We start from the raw sequence: 20825 nt of genomic DNA, 5'->3' as shown, positions 1-20825 counted from the left end.
TTAAAATGGAAAATTACTTTTGAAAATATCGTTTTCATTGTTCGAATGTTGTTTAAATCATCTGCTGATCCAAAATTTTCATTTTTCTTGATCTTCTTCTATCTTTAGTTTTACATGTCATCTGATTGAGTTATAATACATGCCTTGATTCTATAGAAGATGAGAAATTGTCAAATGCCTTTATGAAGTGTTTGCTAAGTTGATGTCGCCTAATTCACATTTCACTGAATTAATTTTCTGACCCAAGTTTATGCATATGTTTGCTCTAACGTTGAAAAGGAAAAACGTCGAATGATATGAATATTTTCTTTTTTTAAGAATACAAAGTTGTGATAAGATAGAAAATTTTGATGGTATTAATTTCGACATGGATCACCGTTTAGGGTATAAATTTATTTTTTCCCTGTTTAGAAATGTTTCCTGTAGCTCCTAATTGTGATGCTTCATTTACACATTTTTAAAATTTCATCTTATAACAGCTATAAAGTGTGTCCGAGCCAATTAAATATTACAGACTTGGCTCTTCTTTGTTTAATTCACTTTCTTCAATTCTATCAGAAAATATTCCTCTAAAGGCATGTCGATTTTATTATTTTACACGATTTCTGTTTGTGTTACTTTTTTGATTTCTAATTTGTTTTATGAATGTTTTTTACAGTTTCATTTTCGATGCTTCCAAGTTTCAGCAGTCCTGATTCCTGAAGTTTTCCGGGTGAGCATAGTTGTGAGTTGCAAGTTTCGCAATTCAGTTTCTGTATTATGAATCATTGATGGACTATGATGAAATTTACTTTTCTTCGTAGAAAAAATATCAAAGAATTATACTACTATACTAATCAGGTTTGTTAATATTGATGCTGCTGATATTTGTAATCACTTGGCTATTATGAAATACTAGTTCTGAGAACGTGCACGTTTGACTTTTATTATTATATAAAATTTATATAGGCCTAACTTATGTATAGAAACATGTGTAATATCAAACCAATTAACTTTAAAAAAACAATAAAATATACATGTCATCATATGCATACAAAATGAAAAAGGTTAAACAAAGCAATATATTAATCTGAATAAGAAAGAATAACTGATAAATTAAAATTTTCATAAGAAAGTCTAGTGGACTAACATTTTATGTCCAATTTATAAAGGAAGAAACTATATATGCCGTGATAGAATTATCAGCAGCCGAAGAATAATTCATAATCAAGCATAATAATAAGTTAATAGATGGTTAAGAGAACCCCGACATATGAGAAATATCAATGAAACCCTTACTAGTAACATTGAAGATGAATTTAGAAGAAGAAGAGGAGGGGGAGAACATCAATGGATCTAGTCTAGCATGATTCACTCATCTGGCTATTTATAAAATTCTGAAAGCTTACTATTCGAAGTTGAAAAGGACTTTAAAACATTGAATTGATATGGGAAAATGATAAGTCATTCTAGAGTATTGAAATAAGTGGCAGTACCAAGGAAATTAATTCATCCGTATGTAAACTCAAATACATATTAATTATATTATTGTAAAACTTAATATGATATTCTTAATTAATGATAGAATATTTAATAAATTAGATATTTTATAACATTTTAATTTAATATAGGGGGGAAACAACAATTTAACTTTTTCCTAAATTTCTTTCCACTTTTAATAATATATATGATGGTATTATTATTAATGAAAAGCTGACTTTTCAATTTCCTCAGGCATTTTACTATTTCATTAAAAAAATAGATTTCTAGCATCCCATAATATTTATATTTAATATATAAACTGACTTTTCAAATTCTTCAGGCATTTTACTATTTCATTAAAAAAGAAAGTAGATTTTAAGCATCCCATAATATTTATATTTAATATATAATAACTAATAATATATGATTTTTAAAAAAAGTTTTTAGTATAAGGGTAAAATGATATTTCAACTTTACACTTTGGAGCTTCCCACTTTTAGATATATATGATATGATATGATGATGATGATGATGATATGATATGATATATGATGATATGATGTTGAGGATATTTACAAATTTTATAAGCTCACAAAGGTCTGGTGAATATCAAATGTCTTTATTTCGATGCTATTACTGTGTTATTTTAATGTGACAAATAGTAGTTGTGTGACTTTATTGTGTAGTGTATAAAATTCATGCTATTTTGATAATTTGGTTGATTTAGGATGAATGTCGATTGTATGATTACATGGATTCACAACCAGATATCAATGTCAGGGTCAGAGCTAGAAAATTTTCTGGAAGGTTGAACTACTTGAAAAAAATGAAAGCTACATTAATGGACACAATTGCGAGATCAAGAGAAACTTTTTAGATCTGTTGTCAATATTCTTAGCAGTGCAACTCATGTGCACATTCTACAGCAAAAAGTAAGTAGAAGAACTCAATTTTTGGCAATGAAATGGCACCATTTTCTCACACTCAAAATGACCTTAAATTTCATGAATGAAACAATAATATGTATTACTTAGCTTGAATCCCCATTTTCTTCCAGTAAAAGGGATGCCCTCTTCTCTCTCTGAACTATATATTTCCAACTGTCCATTGCTCACACCACTACTAGAATTTGACAAGGGGGAATACTTGCCAAATATTGCTCATATCTCCACCATAAAGATCAATGAGGAATGTCTTTAATGATTAAAACAAATGTAAGCTTTTCTTTTTCCTCATAAGCATTCTATTTTCTTTAACTTCCTTTGCTTTTATGTTAATTCTTTTTCTTTATTACATTCTCGTTGCGCAGTATGGAGTGTCTATTGCCACTCTGAAACTGAGAAACCATCTTCAGATTAGAATTATTTTAATTTTAGATCTCAATAGCAATTAATGTTACATTTCTTACTCGAAGATTTTTATCGCTTGAACTTTCATCTCAATAGCAATTCATGTGTTCTTATTATTTCCCTTTTCAGTCAGTTTAGAGTGATCCACATATCCAATATCGAATTCAAAACTATAATAGAATCCAAAGGTGTACCATACACAAGATTTGTTTCCTATGTATCAAAAATACAAATGTTTGCCTCCCAATAAATTTAACACCTAAAAGCATCAGCACTATTTAGGTTTTTATTAATGATTCAGCCCCATCATAGAGATCGATTGGGAATACATGTGATGATTAAAACAGATGGCTCTCCAACTGATGTAAGTTATTCTTTTCCATCAGAAGCTTTTTATTTTTGTTTACTTCACTTTGATTTGTTGTTGATTCTTTTCCTTTTTAAAACCTTGTTGAGCAGTGTGGAATGTCTTTTCCTCAAGAAAGTTGATTGCTTAATATATGTTAGCAGATGTCATCACCTTTGGAGATAAAGGGTCCAAGAAATACAACCTCACTTTCTCAATCAGGTAGCCAACACCTTGATAAGAGTTACATCAACCTTCAAATTTAAAGATATTGAAAACAACTTAAATTGCCTGCTTCCATTATTGACGTCATGTTGTACCACATTGATTTCAAGTTTGATGCGACTGCATTATTACATCAGTTTTTTTTTCATATTCAAAGATCCAGAATATTACATTAGTTTTTTGGTTTTGATATGCAGAGAACTTTGAGGATTATGAAGTTTCCTTCAAATTATGTCCATTACTCAACCTCGAGTGGCACCTTACAGCTAGTGGGAAGTCAAGAAAGTATATCCTGCTCGGAATGAAGTCAAGGTTAGATAACTAAATAATGATTTACTGGTGTTTCAGTTACTAAGATGCTTATTTTGTAGTAATAGTTTGCACTCTCATAAATCAGCGAAAGAGATTTCCTTCCTTGGCACCCTCAGCAGTCATCAATCAGCGAAACAGAGAAATCAACTGTTTCAAAATTCTCTAGAACCCATTTCGAGTTTCACGCCTTCATTTCTGATGACACCCAAGACACAAAAGACATCAACAGAGTAGAAGAATTCAACCCAACACCCATTTCAACCCAAGTTTCTGATTCCTGCTTCACCTGATGAGAAGAAGTTTACGGGTGAGAAAGGTACAAATATCTTCTTCTATCTTTTGTTTTACACATCTTCTGATTGAGTTATAATACATGCCTCGCTTCTATATAAGATGAGAAACCATAAAATGCCTTTATGAAGTGTTTGCTAAGTTGATGTCACCTAATTCAGATTCCACTGAATTAATTTTCTGACCCAAGTTTATGCATATGTTTGATCTAACGTTGAAAAGGAAAAACGTCGAATGATATGGGTATTTTCTTTTTTAAGAATACAAAGTTGCGATAAGATAGAAAATTCCAATGGTATTAATTTCGACATGGATCATCGTTTAATTCACTTTCTTCAATTTGATCAGAAAATATTTCTCTAAAGGCATGTCGATTTTATTATTTTACACGATTTCTGTTTGTGTTACTTTTTTGATTTCTAATTTGTTTTATGAATGTTTTATACAGTTTAATCTTCGATGCTTCCAAGTTTCAGCAGTCCTGATTCCTGAAGTTTTCCGGGTGAGCATAGTTGTCTCCTTTTTTCAAGTTAACAACATATTTTATATTACTTTTGCTGAGATTGATTGTGAGTTGCAAGTTTTGCAATTCAATTTCTGTAATATGAATCATTGATGGACTATGGTGAAATTTACTTTTCTTCGTAGAAAAAATATCAAAGAATTATACTACAAAGGTCTGGTGAATATCAGATGTCTCTGTTTTGATGTTGGGGTGATTTTACTGTATTATTTTAATGTGACAAATAATAGTTTTGTGACTTTATTGTGTAGTGTATAAAATTCATGCTATTTTGATAATTTGGTTGATTCAGGATGAACGTCGATCGTTCGATTACATGGATTCACAACCAGATATCAACGTCAAGGTCAGAGCTAGAAAATTTTCTGGAAGGTTGAACTACTTGAAAAAAATGAAAGCTACATTATTGAACACAGTTGCGAGATCAAGAGAAACTTTTTAGATCCGTTATCAATATTCTTAGCAGTGTAACTCATGTGCACATTCTACAGCAAAAAGTAAGTAGAAGAACTTGAATTTTGGCAATGAAATGGCACCATTTTCTCACACTCAAAATGATCTTAAATTTCATGAATGAAACAATCGTATATTACTTAGCTTGAAGCCCCATTTTCTTCCTCGTTTTCCCAATGTATAAATCCTTAGACTTGCTCATCTCGGGGACTAATCCAATAATCGTCGTGAATGAAAATTAAGCCACTACTTCGAGGCTCGTATATTGCAAGTTTGCTTTCTTTTCCTCCGCTCATCAAAAGTTTCAAATTCTTCGCGGTCATTAGAGCATGTTTTTGAGCTGAATATCCTTGTTTAAGTTCCTGATAGCGAAGAAGCATTAGAATTCAATTGAATAACAACAACATACACAGTATAATCCTACAAGTGGAGTCTAGGAAAAGTAGAGTTTACGCATACTTTATCCCTACCTTGTCAAGTAAGAACTCAATTGAATAATAGATCCAAAATTCAAGTTATAGATAGCTGCTTCAGGTCCTCTGGCTACTGCTATACTATCAAAATGCCTTCTAAATTCGACATATATATTCTTTATGTAACATCCAACAATTTAAAATGAATATGAAGAAGCTTAAAATTGGAAGTAGTCATTTTTTTGGAAAAATTCAGAATCTGGAAAATTTGGCTAAGTGTGGAAATCAGTGAGTTTTTGGCCAACTTTGAGTAGTTGTAACTCCTAGTTCAGGATGAGTTAGGAGTAGTTCCAGTTATGGTTGTGAAGCTTGTAGAACGATCTTTCCAACGCCACCGAGTTTGCTCAATTCCGAGTTCGTATGAGCGAGTTATTCCCTTTGAAAGTTGGGGCAGTTGGCAGGGAGTCCGTCCGGAAATTTAAGGGCATTTTGGTCTTTTCACAAATCAATTGTTTTGGTTATATTAAAGTGTTAGACTGATTTTAGATCAGTTTGTCTCTTTTTTTTTTTAAAGAGTAAAGAGTTAGGGTTCTTGAGAGTGAAGAAGAGAAGAAGAGGAGCAAAAGAGGAGAAAGGGAAGATCAAGCAAAGATTCTTCTAGATCATCGTGGATTTTCGTCGGGGGTGATCCCTATCAAGGTATGTGAGTTCTTAGTGTTGGGTGATCCTTTCCTCCCACACACCAAGCTCATTTTTTTATGATTTGAGAAGAGATTGGATTTGTTGTTGAAGTTGTTGAAGTTGTTAGTTGTTGTTGATGTTGTTAGTTGTGTTGTGGAAGTTATTATTGGTTGTGGGACATGATTTGGTTGTGTTCTTGAACTGAAATCTATTGTATATTGAGGGATTTTATGATCCTTAGTGTTGGTTGGTTCATACTCCCACACACCAACTCGTTTTTAATTCCAAGAAAATATTTATTTTGGTTGTTGAAGTTGTTGGTTGTGTTGTTGAAGTTCTTACCGATTTGGGACAGAATTTAGTTGTGTTTTTGAGTGGAATCCACTATATGTTGAGGGGTTTATGACCCCAAGTGTTTGGGAAAAGAACCTTTGAGGTTGAGAGGGTTTANTCAGGCTGCTTTCAGGAAACAAGTCTGCGTTGCAGCTGTGTTCCCTCTATGAACAGAATTTGATCTGTTTTCAGAATTTAATTTCGAAATTTTCTTAAGTCTAGCTGTCCTAAATTATTCCTAATCATCATGGGGTCCTTCCAAACACAAATCATTACCCTTGAGTTCATAATCCAATTCAAGGAGAGTTAGTTCCAAGTCAAGTAAAGTTAGAAGTCAAGTGATGTTAAGAGTTAAGCTTAGAAGTGAAGTAAGTCAAAGCAAGTTTTTAAAGTTGTTCAAGAATCTTCAGTGAATGTTTTAGCTTCATTTTTAAGACTTGAGTTTCAAGTCAAGTCAAAAGTATTGAGTTTCAAGTCAAGTGAAAAGTTAAGAGTTTCATGTTTAGTTAAGAGTTTCACATCAAACCAAGAGTACAAGTAAAGTAAAGAGTTTAAAGTTGAGTTCATTTCTCAAAGTTATTAGGGAACTATGTATTCCCAAAGAAGTTTTAAAGAAATGTCTTTACATTTGAACAAGGTTGGAAACTGAGATTTCCAAAGAGCCTTCGGGCTAGTTTTTGAGTAATTATCTCATATCATCAGCAGGAATACATATGTTTTAAAAATATAAGAGCCAATACATTTTTGGGAGTAGTATCGAGCACCGAATTGGGGGAGCGTTCAAAGAACCCACAGCCCCCATAGAACCATATTAGCCACCATGGGTAGAAAAGGATCATACTTTTTAGATGAATCCTTTTTAGATTAGACTAGTGGATCCATTAGGTAGTTCAGGTTTTATACCTTTGGCCGGGTATAAAATGCTCTGGCAGCGTGAGGTCGATTGATGTATCATCACTATAGCTCTTATGTGATGGTTGTCGGTTAGAGAAACTCCCACAGCAGTTATTGTATTTTTATACACAGAGATTATTGTATTTTTATATACATCAGTTCATTGTATTTCTATATACATTTCAGGCTTATTGTATCCTTGTATACACACAGAGTTTATAGCATGTTTTAAACAGTCTTTCTTTATATCGCATTTGTTTTAAATTGCCTTATATTGAAAAAAGTCAGTTAGGTTGAGTTGAGTTGAGCAAGGTAAACTTTTCAGTTTCTTCCAAATTTCCTTCTAGCCTATGTTGCTTAGTTTTCCAGCTCGCATACTCATACATTCCATGGACTGATGCCAGTTGGCCTGCATCGTCTTATGATGCAGATACAGGTACCCCGGTTCAGCATCCAGCACGTCGTTGATCCAGCTGAGCACTCCAGAGTCAGTGGTGAGCCTCCTTGCATTCCGGAGGACTCAATTATTTTGTGTTCTTAGTTTTTGTTTTATTAGGATGTTGCGGGGTCTGTCCCAACATCCATCTCAGTATTTTAGAGGCTTCATAGACAGACAGTCAGTCAGTTAGTTTTGAGTCTCTCATCTATATATATATATATATATATATATATATGTAAATATTCTATTTTGAGATTCGAGTTGCCTTTATGGCCATATTTTATAAGTTAAGTTGTTTTGTAATATTGCATTGCATTGAGTTATTCTGTTGGGTTAGGTTTTCGCTGAGTTAAGAAAGTCAGGCCAAGGGTTCGCTTGGGGCCAGAAATGGTCTCCGGGTGCCGGTCCCTCCCAGGGTGTAGGTTCGGGGCATGACACTTTAACTGTAGTTTCTCTTGCAACAACAACAACAAATCCTTATGTTTCTATGACCCTTGATTCTAAGATTTTTATCAACCTTCAATCTTCCAAAATTATCGATTCGATCCTTCAAATACGTCTCCCTTAACCACTCTCAAGCCCGGTGGCAATCCGCTCTGATAGTTTCCCCAGATGAGGTGAAATATGTTATGTTTCCACTCGAGTTGTTCGTGTTATTACTCAAATCGACAGATTGCATCAATTTCACTTCCACATTCTTCTTTTTTAACCATTCTAAAGTCTTGTCAGATTCAGACACTTTTGGTCCGATGAACTCTAGTAGTCTGGATCCATCGTGCACTAAAGTTACCTTCTTCTGAGGAAAATCGACAGCGATTTCTGCAGCAAGTTCAACACCAGTAGGACCACCACCAACAATCAATATAGAATCAGCTTCTTTTATCTTTTCATTCTCTGCAACAACAAGAATGATGCAAAAATTAGTCGAACGTAACAACATTTTGACTAGTAATATCATCACTAGTACGTCTCAACATTCACGACAAGACAATTGACTGAATCCCGTGAAAACATGCTAGAAGAGCCACTCAACGGATACAAAACACCCATGCTTTAGCTTTGTTTTATATTTTGACTAGTAATATCAAGTAGTAATGTAATCACTAGTACATCTCGACATCTTTGTAAAAGAGTAGAACAGTCAAGATCAAGACAATTGGCTGAATCTTGTGAAATTGAACTTGTCATGGAAGCCGATTTAGAAATATTGAATCTTTGCTCAATGGATACAAAACACAAATGCTTTAGCTTCTTTTTATCATTTTCCAAAAAGTTGATAAACTTAGCGTGAATATATATCTCACACGATTATTTGATTTCAACAAAACTCTTGCCAAGATAAACGTACAAGTAATTTGATCGTTGAAAAGCAGACAAGATGCTAAATCGTCTAACGAATTAAGCACATAAATCTAAACAATAAGGACATTTTTGGACCAAACTATTGACCGCAATAATAGCTTTAAACTAAAATATTAACTAAGGGCATTTTTTATTTTACTTTGCATAGTTCAAGGACATTTATAGACCCACCTTACCCATTTTTAACCGTCCATATCTGAATTGACCCGTCTATTTGCCGCCCTTAGAGGAGATATTCAATTATTACCAAAAAAAATAAGAAAGTAATTAAGACAGCCAAATTCAATAATTTAATGACAACAATTCATTGCTAAGCCTAGTTACTGAAGGATTAGAAAAAAAATCCTACTAGCTGGGGCTAGTTAGCTACAAAGTAGTAACAAACCTAGTGTTTGACATCAAGTTTTGGGGGATTTGCATCTTCAATCCATAATACCAAAGTTTACATAAAAATATTGTTGACACTATGTTAGTGTAAACTAACTTCAACTCACTATATTAAATTTTAAACTAAAAAAAATTATCTCTTTGTATTCATTGCTAAGCCTAGTTACTGAAGGATTAGAAAAAAAATCCTATTAGCTGGAGCTAGTTAGCTACAAAGTAGTAACAAACCTAGTGTTTGACATCAAGTTTTGGGGGATTTGCATCTCCAATCCATAATACCAAAGTTTACACAAAAATATTGTTGACACTATGTTAGTGTAAACTAACTTCAACTCACTATATTAAATTTTAAACTAAAAAAAAATTATCTCTTTGTATTCTTCTTTTCTCTTTAATATTATTTTATCGTTATTTTCATTTATATTTTCTTCTATTTTTCACATATTCACCATATATAATTTATATATTTTTTTCTTATATAACCATTTAATATAAAATTATTTTATATCATAATTTTTCCAATGATATAATTTTCTAGCAAATATTATACATCATACATATTAATGGATAATACAAATAAAAGTATAATTATTGATGAAATACAGTTGAATAAGTATTACACACAACTTTCAAAATTAGTATGTTGCTCCCATAATTGCTCTATTAATATTATATATTGTATTTTTTTAAAATTTTGTTGTACGTTAATCACTAATTTATTGAATGTTTATTGTTTTCGATTATTTAAAGTACATTGTGTTATTTATTAATAATATATTATTATTATATTTGCACTTTTCATTTTTGTAATGATTATATTTTCTTTATAAATTATAATTAATAGTAAAGGTATATTATATTTGCATTTTTGTAATGATATATTAAATTACATTGTATAAAATTACAATGTAATGCTATTTATTAATAATATATTATATTTGCATTTTTGTAATGGTATATTTTCTCTACCTAGATCATGATTTTTTTTTGTTTCAACTTTTTCAGTGATTTGAGAAAGGAGGATGTGGTTTAGATTTAATTTGACTAATTTTCAAAGTTAATTAGATTACATTAATTCGATAGTTTAAACAAAAATAAATAAATATTCAAAAACTATACGAAAAATACTATAAATTGTAATTTTTTGCATATTAATATGATGAAAAACACATTGTAAAATATTAATTAAAAATTTTATCATTTCACTTTAAAAAAGGAAACCATAATAATTAAAAATGGACAGAAGGGAGTATAAAAAAAATACAAGAAGTTGTTTCTAGATAATTTAACATCTATAAGCATCTTGTCTCAGTTGGTGAAAGTTTATTTCCAATAGAAATATGTGAATTTGGTGGTATGTATTGATTTCTTTTTTTTGTAAATAATAAATACAAATAAGTTTTCACCTAATTTGAGTTTGTTTGGTAATAATTTACTATGTGATGTTTTAGTTCTCACGATCAAGAGGACTTTATCACAATTCTCAACCATTCACGCTCAACAACTCTAATTAAATACGAGAAAATTTTATCTCTGATCTTGTATATAACAAAACAACTACGAGGGAAAACTTTTATCATTTTACCATAGCTCATGGTGTTATCAAATTCCCAACTTCTTGACGTGTTTTCAAGTATAAAAAAACTAGGTAAATTATCCGTGCTTCGAACGGGATTGAACTATTTTATTAAGCTTATATATGATCATTCGGTAATATTCATATTTTCGATACATACACTGCATTGTCAAGAACATTTTCTCTTAAGGCAAAGCATTCCTCCGAAATCTTAAAGTGCTATATTTTTTTAATTTTCATTTTTGTTATACAAAAATTATGAGTCATAGAGAGATTTTAAGTATAAGAAAGAAGTCTAAGAAAATCTCCCTGGAAATAGTTGGCCGGAACTAATGAAATTTTTTAAATTCCAAGAAGTAATAAAGAACAATATCAGACGTTAAAAAAGAGACTAAAAAGCGTCGAACAACAACACTCCCAAGTAAAATGGAACATCATGTCCATACAAGATCATAATTAACTAATTCAAATGGACAACCTTGGACTCCTTTCTTATGAACCTCCATCAATCTCTTTTTTATTATTGTATGTCATATCAAGTATATGCTAAAAATGACCCTAAAATTGTTATTATCATAAATGTTTTTTGTCATTGTCTCAAAATAGTCATTACTATTTTTAAGGTTTCATATCACTGGCCCCAACTTATTTGGATTAAACAATAGTTATTGTTATGGTTATAGTATGCAGTTACAAAGAATTAATGCAATTATCAACCAAGCAGTAGGTGGCATCTGAATGTTCACAACGGGATATTCTAAACCAAAATTTTGACACATAACACATTAAAATCTCACAGCATAATTTTATGAGCACTTGAATGCACAAATATCCAAAAATAATAATAAAGATGACTTTACTTTCCTAACAATCAAGAAGAAAAAGGCATGTTTCTTAACATGTTTTTCCAAAAGATAGTCTTTCGAGTTGTATCCAAATTTACAGTTCACAAAATTAATTGAAAGAAGCCAAAAGAAAGAGTTATTACTTCTATATCAAAAAAAATAAAAAACTTTATCAAAAGAATGAGTTATTACTACAACAACAATGATCTTTAACGGCAATTAATAGCTTAATTGTCACTAAATACGTATTTTCAGAGGCAATTGATACTTTGTATAAATGTCCCTAAAGTCTAAAACAACATTGAATTTATTGACAATTAATTAATGTCGGTAAAGGCTGTAGCTTGAACGTACATATTTATTACCGATAAAAATTATTTTTGTTATAGTGTATTTTGGACATTTGTTAGTTTCAAGTAAACTTGATATCTTATTATTCCCAAAAAGAAGAGAAGAAGAATATGACAAATTAGATAAAAGATGTGGACTAATTGTCTTGATACAAATATCCTAGGAATAGTGCAATGGTATACAAAATATTTGTACCTAAGAAAAAACAATCAAAATAATATACTAACTATGGCAAGCAAGAGAGCAATCATTTTGGTTCTTTTAACAAACTTCATCATTGGTTCCGTATAAGTTATCACATATTTGTTGTTGTGTGCTACCAAATATAGCACAACCCACACACAATTTTCCCAAAAAGTATATGAAGAAAACCTGTAGAAAGGGACAAAAGAGAAGATAAATTTTCAATCATCCTAATTGAAATTTTGAACATAATTCAAAAAAAGTCACCAAAAGTGTAAAAAGAAATTACAATAGATACATGAATATAATCACTATGACTTATAGTAAAAAATTAAGCTTCATGAAATAGGAGGAAGAAAACATTGAGGAATGAAACACACCTCATAAGAAGCTTAATTAATGTATTTGAATTAAAAAAAACATACAAATAATAGTGGCAAAAATAAAAGATTTGATTACTAAACAACCAAATGTAATGAATTTAACAATAAACCATTTCAGCAGTGTTATGAGTTGTGCACTGAGAGGTCCAAGAGTAGTAATGTCGCAATGCAATTGAAATCAATTTTCTTTTTTTTATATGAAGAAACCAGTAGAAAGGGACAAAAGAGAAGATCAATTTTCAATCATCCTTGCCTAAACTTTAACAGAGTTAAAAAAAATGTCACCAAAATAGGAAAAATAAATTGCCATAGTTACATAAATAACTATGACTTATAGCAAATATTAAGTTCCATAAATTAGGAGGAAGAAAACTTTTAAGAATAAAAACAAACTTCATAAAAACTTAATTAATGTATTTGAATTTGACTACCCTATAGCGGGAAATGTCACGTCTTGCAATTGGAAATAACTATGAAGAAGCTTGAAATTGGAAATAGTCATTTTTGGAAAGAATTCACAATCTGGAAATTTGGCTAAGTATGGAAAAAGTGAGTTTTTGGTCAACTTCAAACAGTCATAACTCCTAGATCAGGATGAGTTATGTATTTCCAGTTATGTTTGGAAAGCTCTTGGAATGATCTTTCCAACGCCGCCGATTTTTCTCGATTTCGAGTTTGTATGAGTGAGTTATGCCCTTTGGAAGCTGGGTTGTTGGCACGGGGCAGTTTAGTCCGAATTTGTAAGGGTATTTTGGTCTTTTCCCTAACCATTTCTTTTGGTTATATTAAGGGTTTAGACTGATTTTAATTCAGTTTTCCCTTTTGAAAAGTGAGAGTTAGGGATTTTGAGAGAAGAGGAGAAAGAGAAGAAGAAGCAAGGTTCGTCAAGATCGTCGTGGATTTCGTCGGGGGTGATCCCTATTAAGGTATGTGAGATCATAGTGTTGGGTTGGTTCATTCCCCCACACGCCAAACTCGTTTTAATTCCGAGAAAAGATTGATTGTGTTTGTTGAAGTTTGTGGTTGTGTTGGTTGAAGTTGTGGTTGTGTTGTTGAAGTTTCTTGTTGGTTTGGTGCATGTTTCCGGTTGTGATTTCGAGTTGAATCTATTGTATATTAAGGGGTTTTATGATTCTAAGTGTTTGGGGCTGGAACCTTTGAAGTTAAGAAGGTTTAGAGTTGGAGAAACTAAGGAGAAAAGTCGGATTTTCAGGGGAAAAGGCTTGGGCGTTGCGCCAGCCAGTGCGCCCCAAAAGGAACTCTGAAGTTTCCCCCTTGGGGCAGCGCGCCATGCAGAGCGCCCAGCAGACCCCTCTGAAATCTGAGGGCTGGCGCTCCGCGCCTCTCAAAGCGCCAAGGACGCCAATCCTTCCCATTCCTTCCCCACTTTTTCATACATGTTTCTTGGTAATGTACCTATGTTTTATAGTTGTTTTCAACACTCTAAGGTACATCTAAACATCACAACTCATCCATAAACATGAGATCATTACCCTTGAATTCATAATCCAATTTGAGGAAAGTTAGGATCAAAGTTAAGTGAAGTTAGAGTCAAGCTTAGAAGTTAAGAAGTAAGTCAAAGCAAGTCTTTAAAGTTTTTAAGAGTCTTTATTGAACGTTTTAACTTCGTTTAAAGAGTATAGAGTTTCAAGTTAAGTAAAGAGTATAGAGTTCCAAGTTAAGTAAAGAGTATAGAGTTTCAAGTTAAGCCAAGAGTATAGAGTTAAGTTCATTTTTCAAAAGTTATTAGGGAACTAAGTATTCCCAAAGAAGTCTATAAATGTTTTCACATTTGAGCAAGAAAGGGAACATCGATTCCAAGAGAGATTTTAAGTTAAATTTTGAGTAATCATCTCAAACTAAAGAAGTTTGTTTTAAAACATATGAGCTAAAGTATATTTTTTTGGGAGTAGTCTTGAGCACCGAATTGGGGACACGAGTTCATATTAACTCAACTCTCCATAAGAACCATGTAGCCAACATGGGATTTAACGGGTCATACTTTTTAGATGATCACGTAAAGTTAAGCTAGTGGATCCACTAAGTTAAAGCGTTCTATATGACGGCAAAGTATAGGATAGTTCTGGCAGCGTGGGCAAGACGTTGTATCACCACTTAGGCTTATAGTAGTGGCTGTCGGTTAGAGAAACTCCCACAGTAGAAATTGCATGGTTCCTCGAGGGGTTCTACTTAGTATGGATAGGGGTATGGGACTTCATTCATGCATTGCACAAGTAGACTTTGAGAGGGAGCATGGTATTTTTTTATGATATTATAAATATGATTTTTACGTCATGTTTTAAATAGTTTTACAAGCTTTATATATATTGCATGTGTCTTATCGCTTTATATTGAATTCAATTATTCATGAGTTGAACAAAGCCAAGGTAAGTTTTCTTTTGTATTCCTTTCAAGCTTAAGTTGTTGTTTAGCTTTCCAACTCGCATACTCGTACATTTAATATACTAATGTCAGTTGGCCTACATCTTGTTATGATGCAGACGCAGGTACCCAGGATCAGCATTCAGCACGTGGTTGATCCAGCTGAGCACTTCCGAGTCAGTGGTGAGCCTTTTTGCATTCCGGAGGACTCGATTATTTTGTTCTTTTAATTTTGTTTTATAAGGATGTTGCGGGGTCAGTCCCAACATCCATCTCAGTGTTATAGAGGCTTCATAGACAGTCAGTCAGTCAGTTAGTATTGAGTCTCTCATTTATGTATATATATAAATATTCTATTTTGAGATTCAAGTTGCCTTTTGGCCAAGATTTTATCAGTTGGGTTGTTTTATGACCTTTCATTGCATGGAGTTATTCTGTTGAGTTAGGTTTTCCACTGAGTTAAGTAAGTCAGGCCAATGGTTCGCTTGGGGCCAGCAATGGTCTTCGAGTGCCAGTCCCGCCCAGGGTGTAGGCTCGGGGCGTGACAGGAAAAAACCTACAAATTATAGGGGCAGGAAATTTCTCTATTTATAGAAAACATAGGGTGGTGTGAACAAATGTTTATTGTGCCTTATCGAAAAGGTAACAACATTATGGAAAAGTTACAACCCTTCAGAAAGGTCACAACCTTACATAAAAGTCATAACTTTTCAAACGTCACAAATTTTCCTAAAAGTCACAACTTTTCATAAAAAGAAAACGCTAGTTTTGGAAATAAATAAATTTAAAAGGAAATCTTAATTTATAGTGGCGCAACATAGGTGGGCCTAGGATTCTCTTTTATATAAATATATGATTTATGATAGTAAAGTAAAGTAAGAAATGAAAATAAAACATTATGAAGATAAAGTGTTGTTGTTGGGTGAAAAGTGATACTTTCGATAAAAAAAAAATATTTAAAAAAAAGGGGACAGTTTTGATTCTTTTTTCTTCTATGGCTGTCCACATCCCCCACCCACCCACCAAAATAAATAAAATATCCTTCCTCTTTTGTCTCAATTATTCAATTGAGATAAAAGACGTTCTTGTTGTATGAAAAGTCATACTAGTGGAAAAGAGAAAAAAAAAAAAAGGACAATTTTTTTTGTCCTCCAACTTTTGATATTAACAAGTAATCTCTTGAATTTGTATAAAGTTGAATAATTAGACACATAAATTCTACGTGACATAAAATTTAATGAGGGGATAAGAGTAGAGCTGTCAATATGGGCTGGCCCACCCCATCTGGGCTAACCATACAGGCTTTGCAATTTGCCGGGTCCATTTTTTATGTGGTCAGAAAATGATCGGCCCAACCCACAAGTGTGTGGGCTACATGTTTTGCCGGGTCAGCCCTCTTTTCTTAAAAATATAATTTTTATAATTTTTTAAATTAAATTATAATTTTAAAATTTTATCATAAATATCGTCTAGTGTTACTACTTGTTAATCAAATATACAAATAAAATTATCTATATAATACTTATTAAGTTTGATTTCAAGTAAAAACATAAATAGCTAAATACAAATATTAACATAATTGTTTTCCAATGATCATAATAAAACACAAAAACTATGATAATATTCCATATGCTATGACCTATGTAGTGATTCCCTAGAAATTTTAGGAACTTTATTTTGTGTAGAACATATTTTATAAACATAATTTGTATTTAAATTGTAATATTTCAAACTTTAAACAGATTTTGAGTGTAACTCCTGTTATTTTTAATACTCTATTTTATTTTTATTTTTTAATTAATTTTTATTTGGCCCACAGGCCGGCCCTATCCATATTTCTCAAGCCCCACAAATCGACAGGCTTATTCAAGCCGGGCTAAAAAGTCATTTTCCTAAATGGGCTCCAAAAATTGTAGCTCAACCCTATCAAATCACGGGTTAGGCCAGGCCGACCCAACGGGCGTAGCCCATATTGACGGCTCTAGATAAGAGCCCTACATGAGGTGCATGTTATATTATATGTTGGATGTTTATTTGTTATGTCATTTCCATAAAGCGGTGGATCGTTGTTTTCAGTTCATCCATTGGGACAGAGTTGTACATGGACCTACAACATACCAAGTACCCCATAAGTGGTGTGTGTATGCAAACCTTACAACTACCTAAAGGGTAGATAGGTCGTTTCGGATAGTCCATTGGCTCAAGAAAACATAGAAAAAATATTACCTTAGAGAAAAGGAAAATGGAACAGATTTCAATTCTTCACAATTCTAAAACGTATTCATGATATGCTACACTGAGCAAAAGTAATGAATAGACATAAAGCAAAAGATACCTCCTCTATTGCCTCAATTAATCTTTGTTTATTCAACTAGTCATACTTTATGAAAACAGAAAAGAGGACAGTTTGCTTCTTGTAAATTAGCTAAAACATAGTTTTACTAATTACAAGCAATCACTGATCATTCTTGTTTGCAAACTACTCTTAACATTCAACGGGTAAAATAAAGCTCTTAACAGACACTATTTGAAGATATATCTTCTTAAAGAATCATTTTGTGTTCTCCTTGTTTTGATTTGCAGATTTCAGATATGGAGATTGGGTTAGCAGTTGGTGGTGCATTTCTCTCTTCAACTTTGAATGTTCTCTTTGATAGGCTTGCTCCTAACGGTGATCTGCTCAACATGTTTAGGAAGCATAAGGATCATGTTCAGCTCTTACAGAAGCTGGAGGACATTTTGCTTGGTCTTCAGATTGTGCTAAGTGATGCAGAGAATAAGCAAGCATCAAATCGACACGTGAGCCAGTGGTTTAATAAGCTTCAGAATGCTGTGGACGGCGCTGAAAATTTGATAGAAGAAGTCAATTATGAAGCTTTGAGGCTTAAGGTTGAAGGCCAGCATCAAAATCTTGCAGAAACAAGCAACAAACAAGTAAGTGACCTCAACCTGTGCTTGACTGATGAATTTTTCCTTAACATAAAGGAGAAGTTGGAAGAAACCATTGAAACATTGGAGGTGTTGGAAAAGCAAATTGGTCGCCTTGGCTTAAAGGAACATTTTGGTTCAACTAAACAAGAAACTAGAACACCTTCAACTTCTTTGGTTGATGATTCTGATATCTTTGGAAGGCAGAATGATATAGAGGATTTGATTGACCGTTTAGTGTCTGAAGATGCAAGTGGAAAAAAGCTGACTCTAGTTCCTATTGTTGGAATGGGCGGCCTGGGTAAGACAACACTTGCTAAAGCAGTTTACAATGATGAGAGAGTGCAGAAACATTTTGTTTTGAAAGCTTGGTTTTGTGTTTCTGAGGCATATGATGCTTTCAGAATAACAAAAGGGTTACTTCAAGAAATTGGCTCAACTGACTTGAAGGTTGATGATAATCTTAACCAGCTACAAGTCAAATTGAAGGAAAGCTTAAAGGGAAAGACGTTTCTTATTGTTCTGGATGATGTGTGGAATGACAACTACAATAAGTGGGATGAATTAAGAAATGTTTTTGTACAAGGAGATATAGGAAGTAAGATCATTGTGACAACACGTAAAGAGAGTGTTGCCTTGATGATGGGAAATGAGCAAATTAGCATGGACAATTTGTCTACTGAAGCCTCTTGGTCTTTATTTGAAAGACATGCATTTGAAAACAAGGATCCTATGGGACATCCGGAACTTGAAGAGGTCGGAAAACAAATTGCAGCTAAGTGCAAAGGATTGCCCTTAGCTCTGAAGACGCTCGCTGGCATGTTACGCTCCAAATCAGAGGCTGAAGAGTGGAAACGTATTTTGAGAAGTGAAATATGGGACCTGCGAGACAATGACATATTACCAGCGTTGATGTTGAGCTACATTGATCTTCCCGCACATTTAAAGCAATGCTTTTCATTTTGTGCAATATTTCCTAAAGATTATCCCTTTAGGAAAGAACAAGTTATTCATCTGTGGATTGCCACTGGTCTGGTACCACAGGAAGATGAAATAATTGAAGATTCAGGCAACCAATACTTTCTCGAGTTGAGGTCAAGATCATTATTCCAAAGGGTCCCAAATCCTTCTGCAGGGAACATAGAGAATTTATTCTTAATGCATGACCTTGTCAATGATTTGTCCCAAATTGTATCTTCAAATCTTTGTATCAGGTTAGAAGAGAGCCAAGGATCTCATATGTTGGAAAAATGTCGGCACTTATCTTATACAATGGCATATGGTGGTGAGTTTGAGAAATTGACACCCCTCTACAAATTGGAGCAGCTGAGGACATTGCTCCCGATATGTATTGATGTCAATTGTTGCTCTCTAAGCAAGAGGGTGCAGCATAACATACTGCCAAGACTAAAATCCTTAAGGGCATTATAATTGTCAGGTTATGGGATTAAGGAGTTGCCAAATGAGTTGTTTATGAAATTAAAGCTCCTCAGATTTCTGGACCTTTCTCTGACATGTATTAAAAAGTTGCCTGATTCTGTTTGTGGATTGTATAACTTGGAGACACTTCTCCTATCATCTTGTGATTATCTTGAGGAGCTACCGTTGCAAATAGAGAAGTTGATTAACTTGCGTCATCTTGACATAAGCAACACTCGTGTCTTGAAGATGCCACTATATCTGAGCAAGTTGAAAAGCCTCCAAGTGTTAGTGGGAGCCAAGTTTCTTCTAGGTGGTTCGAGAATGGAAGATTTGGGTGAAGCACAGAACTTGTATGGATCTGTATCAGTTGTAGAGTTGCAAAATGTGGTTGATAGAAGGGAAGCTGTGAAGGCAAAGATGAGGGAGAAGAATCATGTTGACAAGTTATCTTTGGAGTGGAGTGAAAGTAGTAGTGCCGACAATTCACAAACTGAAAGAGACATTCTTGATGAGCTACGCCCACATAAAAACATAAAAGAAGTCAAAACCACTGGATATAGAGGGACAACATTTCCAAATTGGCTAGCTGATCCTTTTTTTCTTAAGCTGGTGAAATTGTCTCTTATCAACTGCAAGGACTGTTATTCCTTGCCGGCACTAGGACAGCTTCCTTCTTTGAAATATCTTATCATTAGAGGGATGCATGGAATAACAGAGGTGACAGAAGAATTCTGTGGCAGTTTGTCCTCCAAAAAGCCTTTTAACTGTCTTGAGAAGCTTGAATTTGAAGATATGCGGGAGTGGAAGCAATGGCACCTACTAGGAATTGGAGAGTTCCCTAGACTTGAGAAGCTTTTAATTAAAAATTGCCCTGAACTCAGTTTGGAGATACCCATCCAACTTTCAAGTTTAAAAAGTTTTAAAGTTAGTGGTTGTCCAAAGGTTGGAGTTGTTTTAGATGATGCTGAGCTGTTTAGATCCCAAATTGAGGGAATGAAGCAGATTGAGGAATTACGTATTAGTGATTGTAACTCTGTTACCTCCTTTCCTTTTAGCATACTTCCCACTACCTTGAAGAGAATATGGATATCTCATTGCCCGAATTTGAAATTGGAGGTGCCAGTTGGTGAGATGTTTCTTGAGGAATTGAAAGTGGAAGAATGTGATTGTATAGATGATGTATCACCTGAGTTACTCCCAAGAGCACGCACATTGAATGCATCTAACTGCCACAACCTTACTAGGTTTTTGATTCCTACTGTGACTGAAAGTCTCCATATTTGGAG

General features: G+C 33.3%; 2 protein-coding genes across 2 annotated transcripts in view; both read left to right on the top strand.

Annotated features, from left to right (window-relative positions):
- LOC125845554 (putative disease resistance RPP13-like protein 1) overlaps nucleotides 1–20825 on the top strand; it is a 53259-nt gene that overhangs the window by 5056 nt on the left and 27378 nt on the right. The window lies entirely within an intron of this gene.
- LOC125844537 (putative disease resistance RPP13-like protein 1) overlaps nucleotides 1–20825 on the top strand; it is a 73253-nt gene that overhangs the window by 26260 nt on the left and 26168 nt on the right. Inside the window, exon 2 of the mRNA XM_049523845.1 lies at nucleotides 18281–18567. Within this exon, the coding sequence (XP_049379802.1) occupies nucleotides 18406–18567 (162 nt within the window). The 5' untranslated portion in view covers nucleotides 18281–18405. The remainder of the gene's footprint in view (nucleotides 1–18280; nucleotides 18568–20825) is intronic.

The sequence above is a fragment of the Solanum stenotomum genome, chromosome 11 (genome assembly GCF_019186545.1).
Source record: "Solanum stenotomum isolate F172 chromosome 11, ASM1918654v1, whole genome shotgun sequence".
In the NCBI taxonomy this organism is placed as follows: Eukaryota; Viridiplantae; Streptophyta; class Magnoliopsida; order Solanales; family Solanaceae; genus Solanum; species Solanum stenotomum.
The sequence above is the reverse complement of the archived record's forward strand: the minus strand, read 5'-3'. Positions and strand labels throughout refer to the sequence as shown.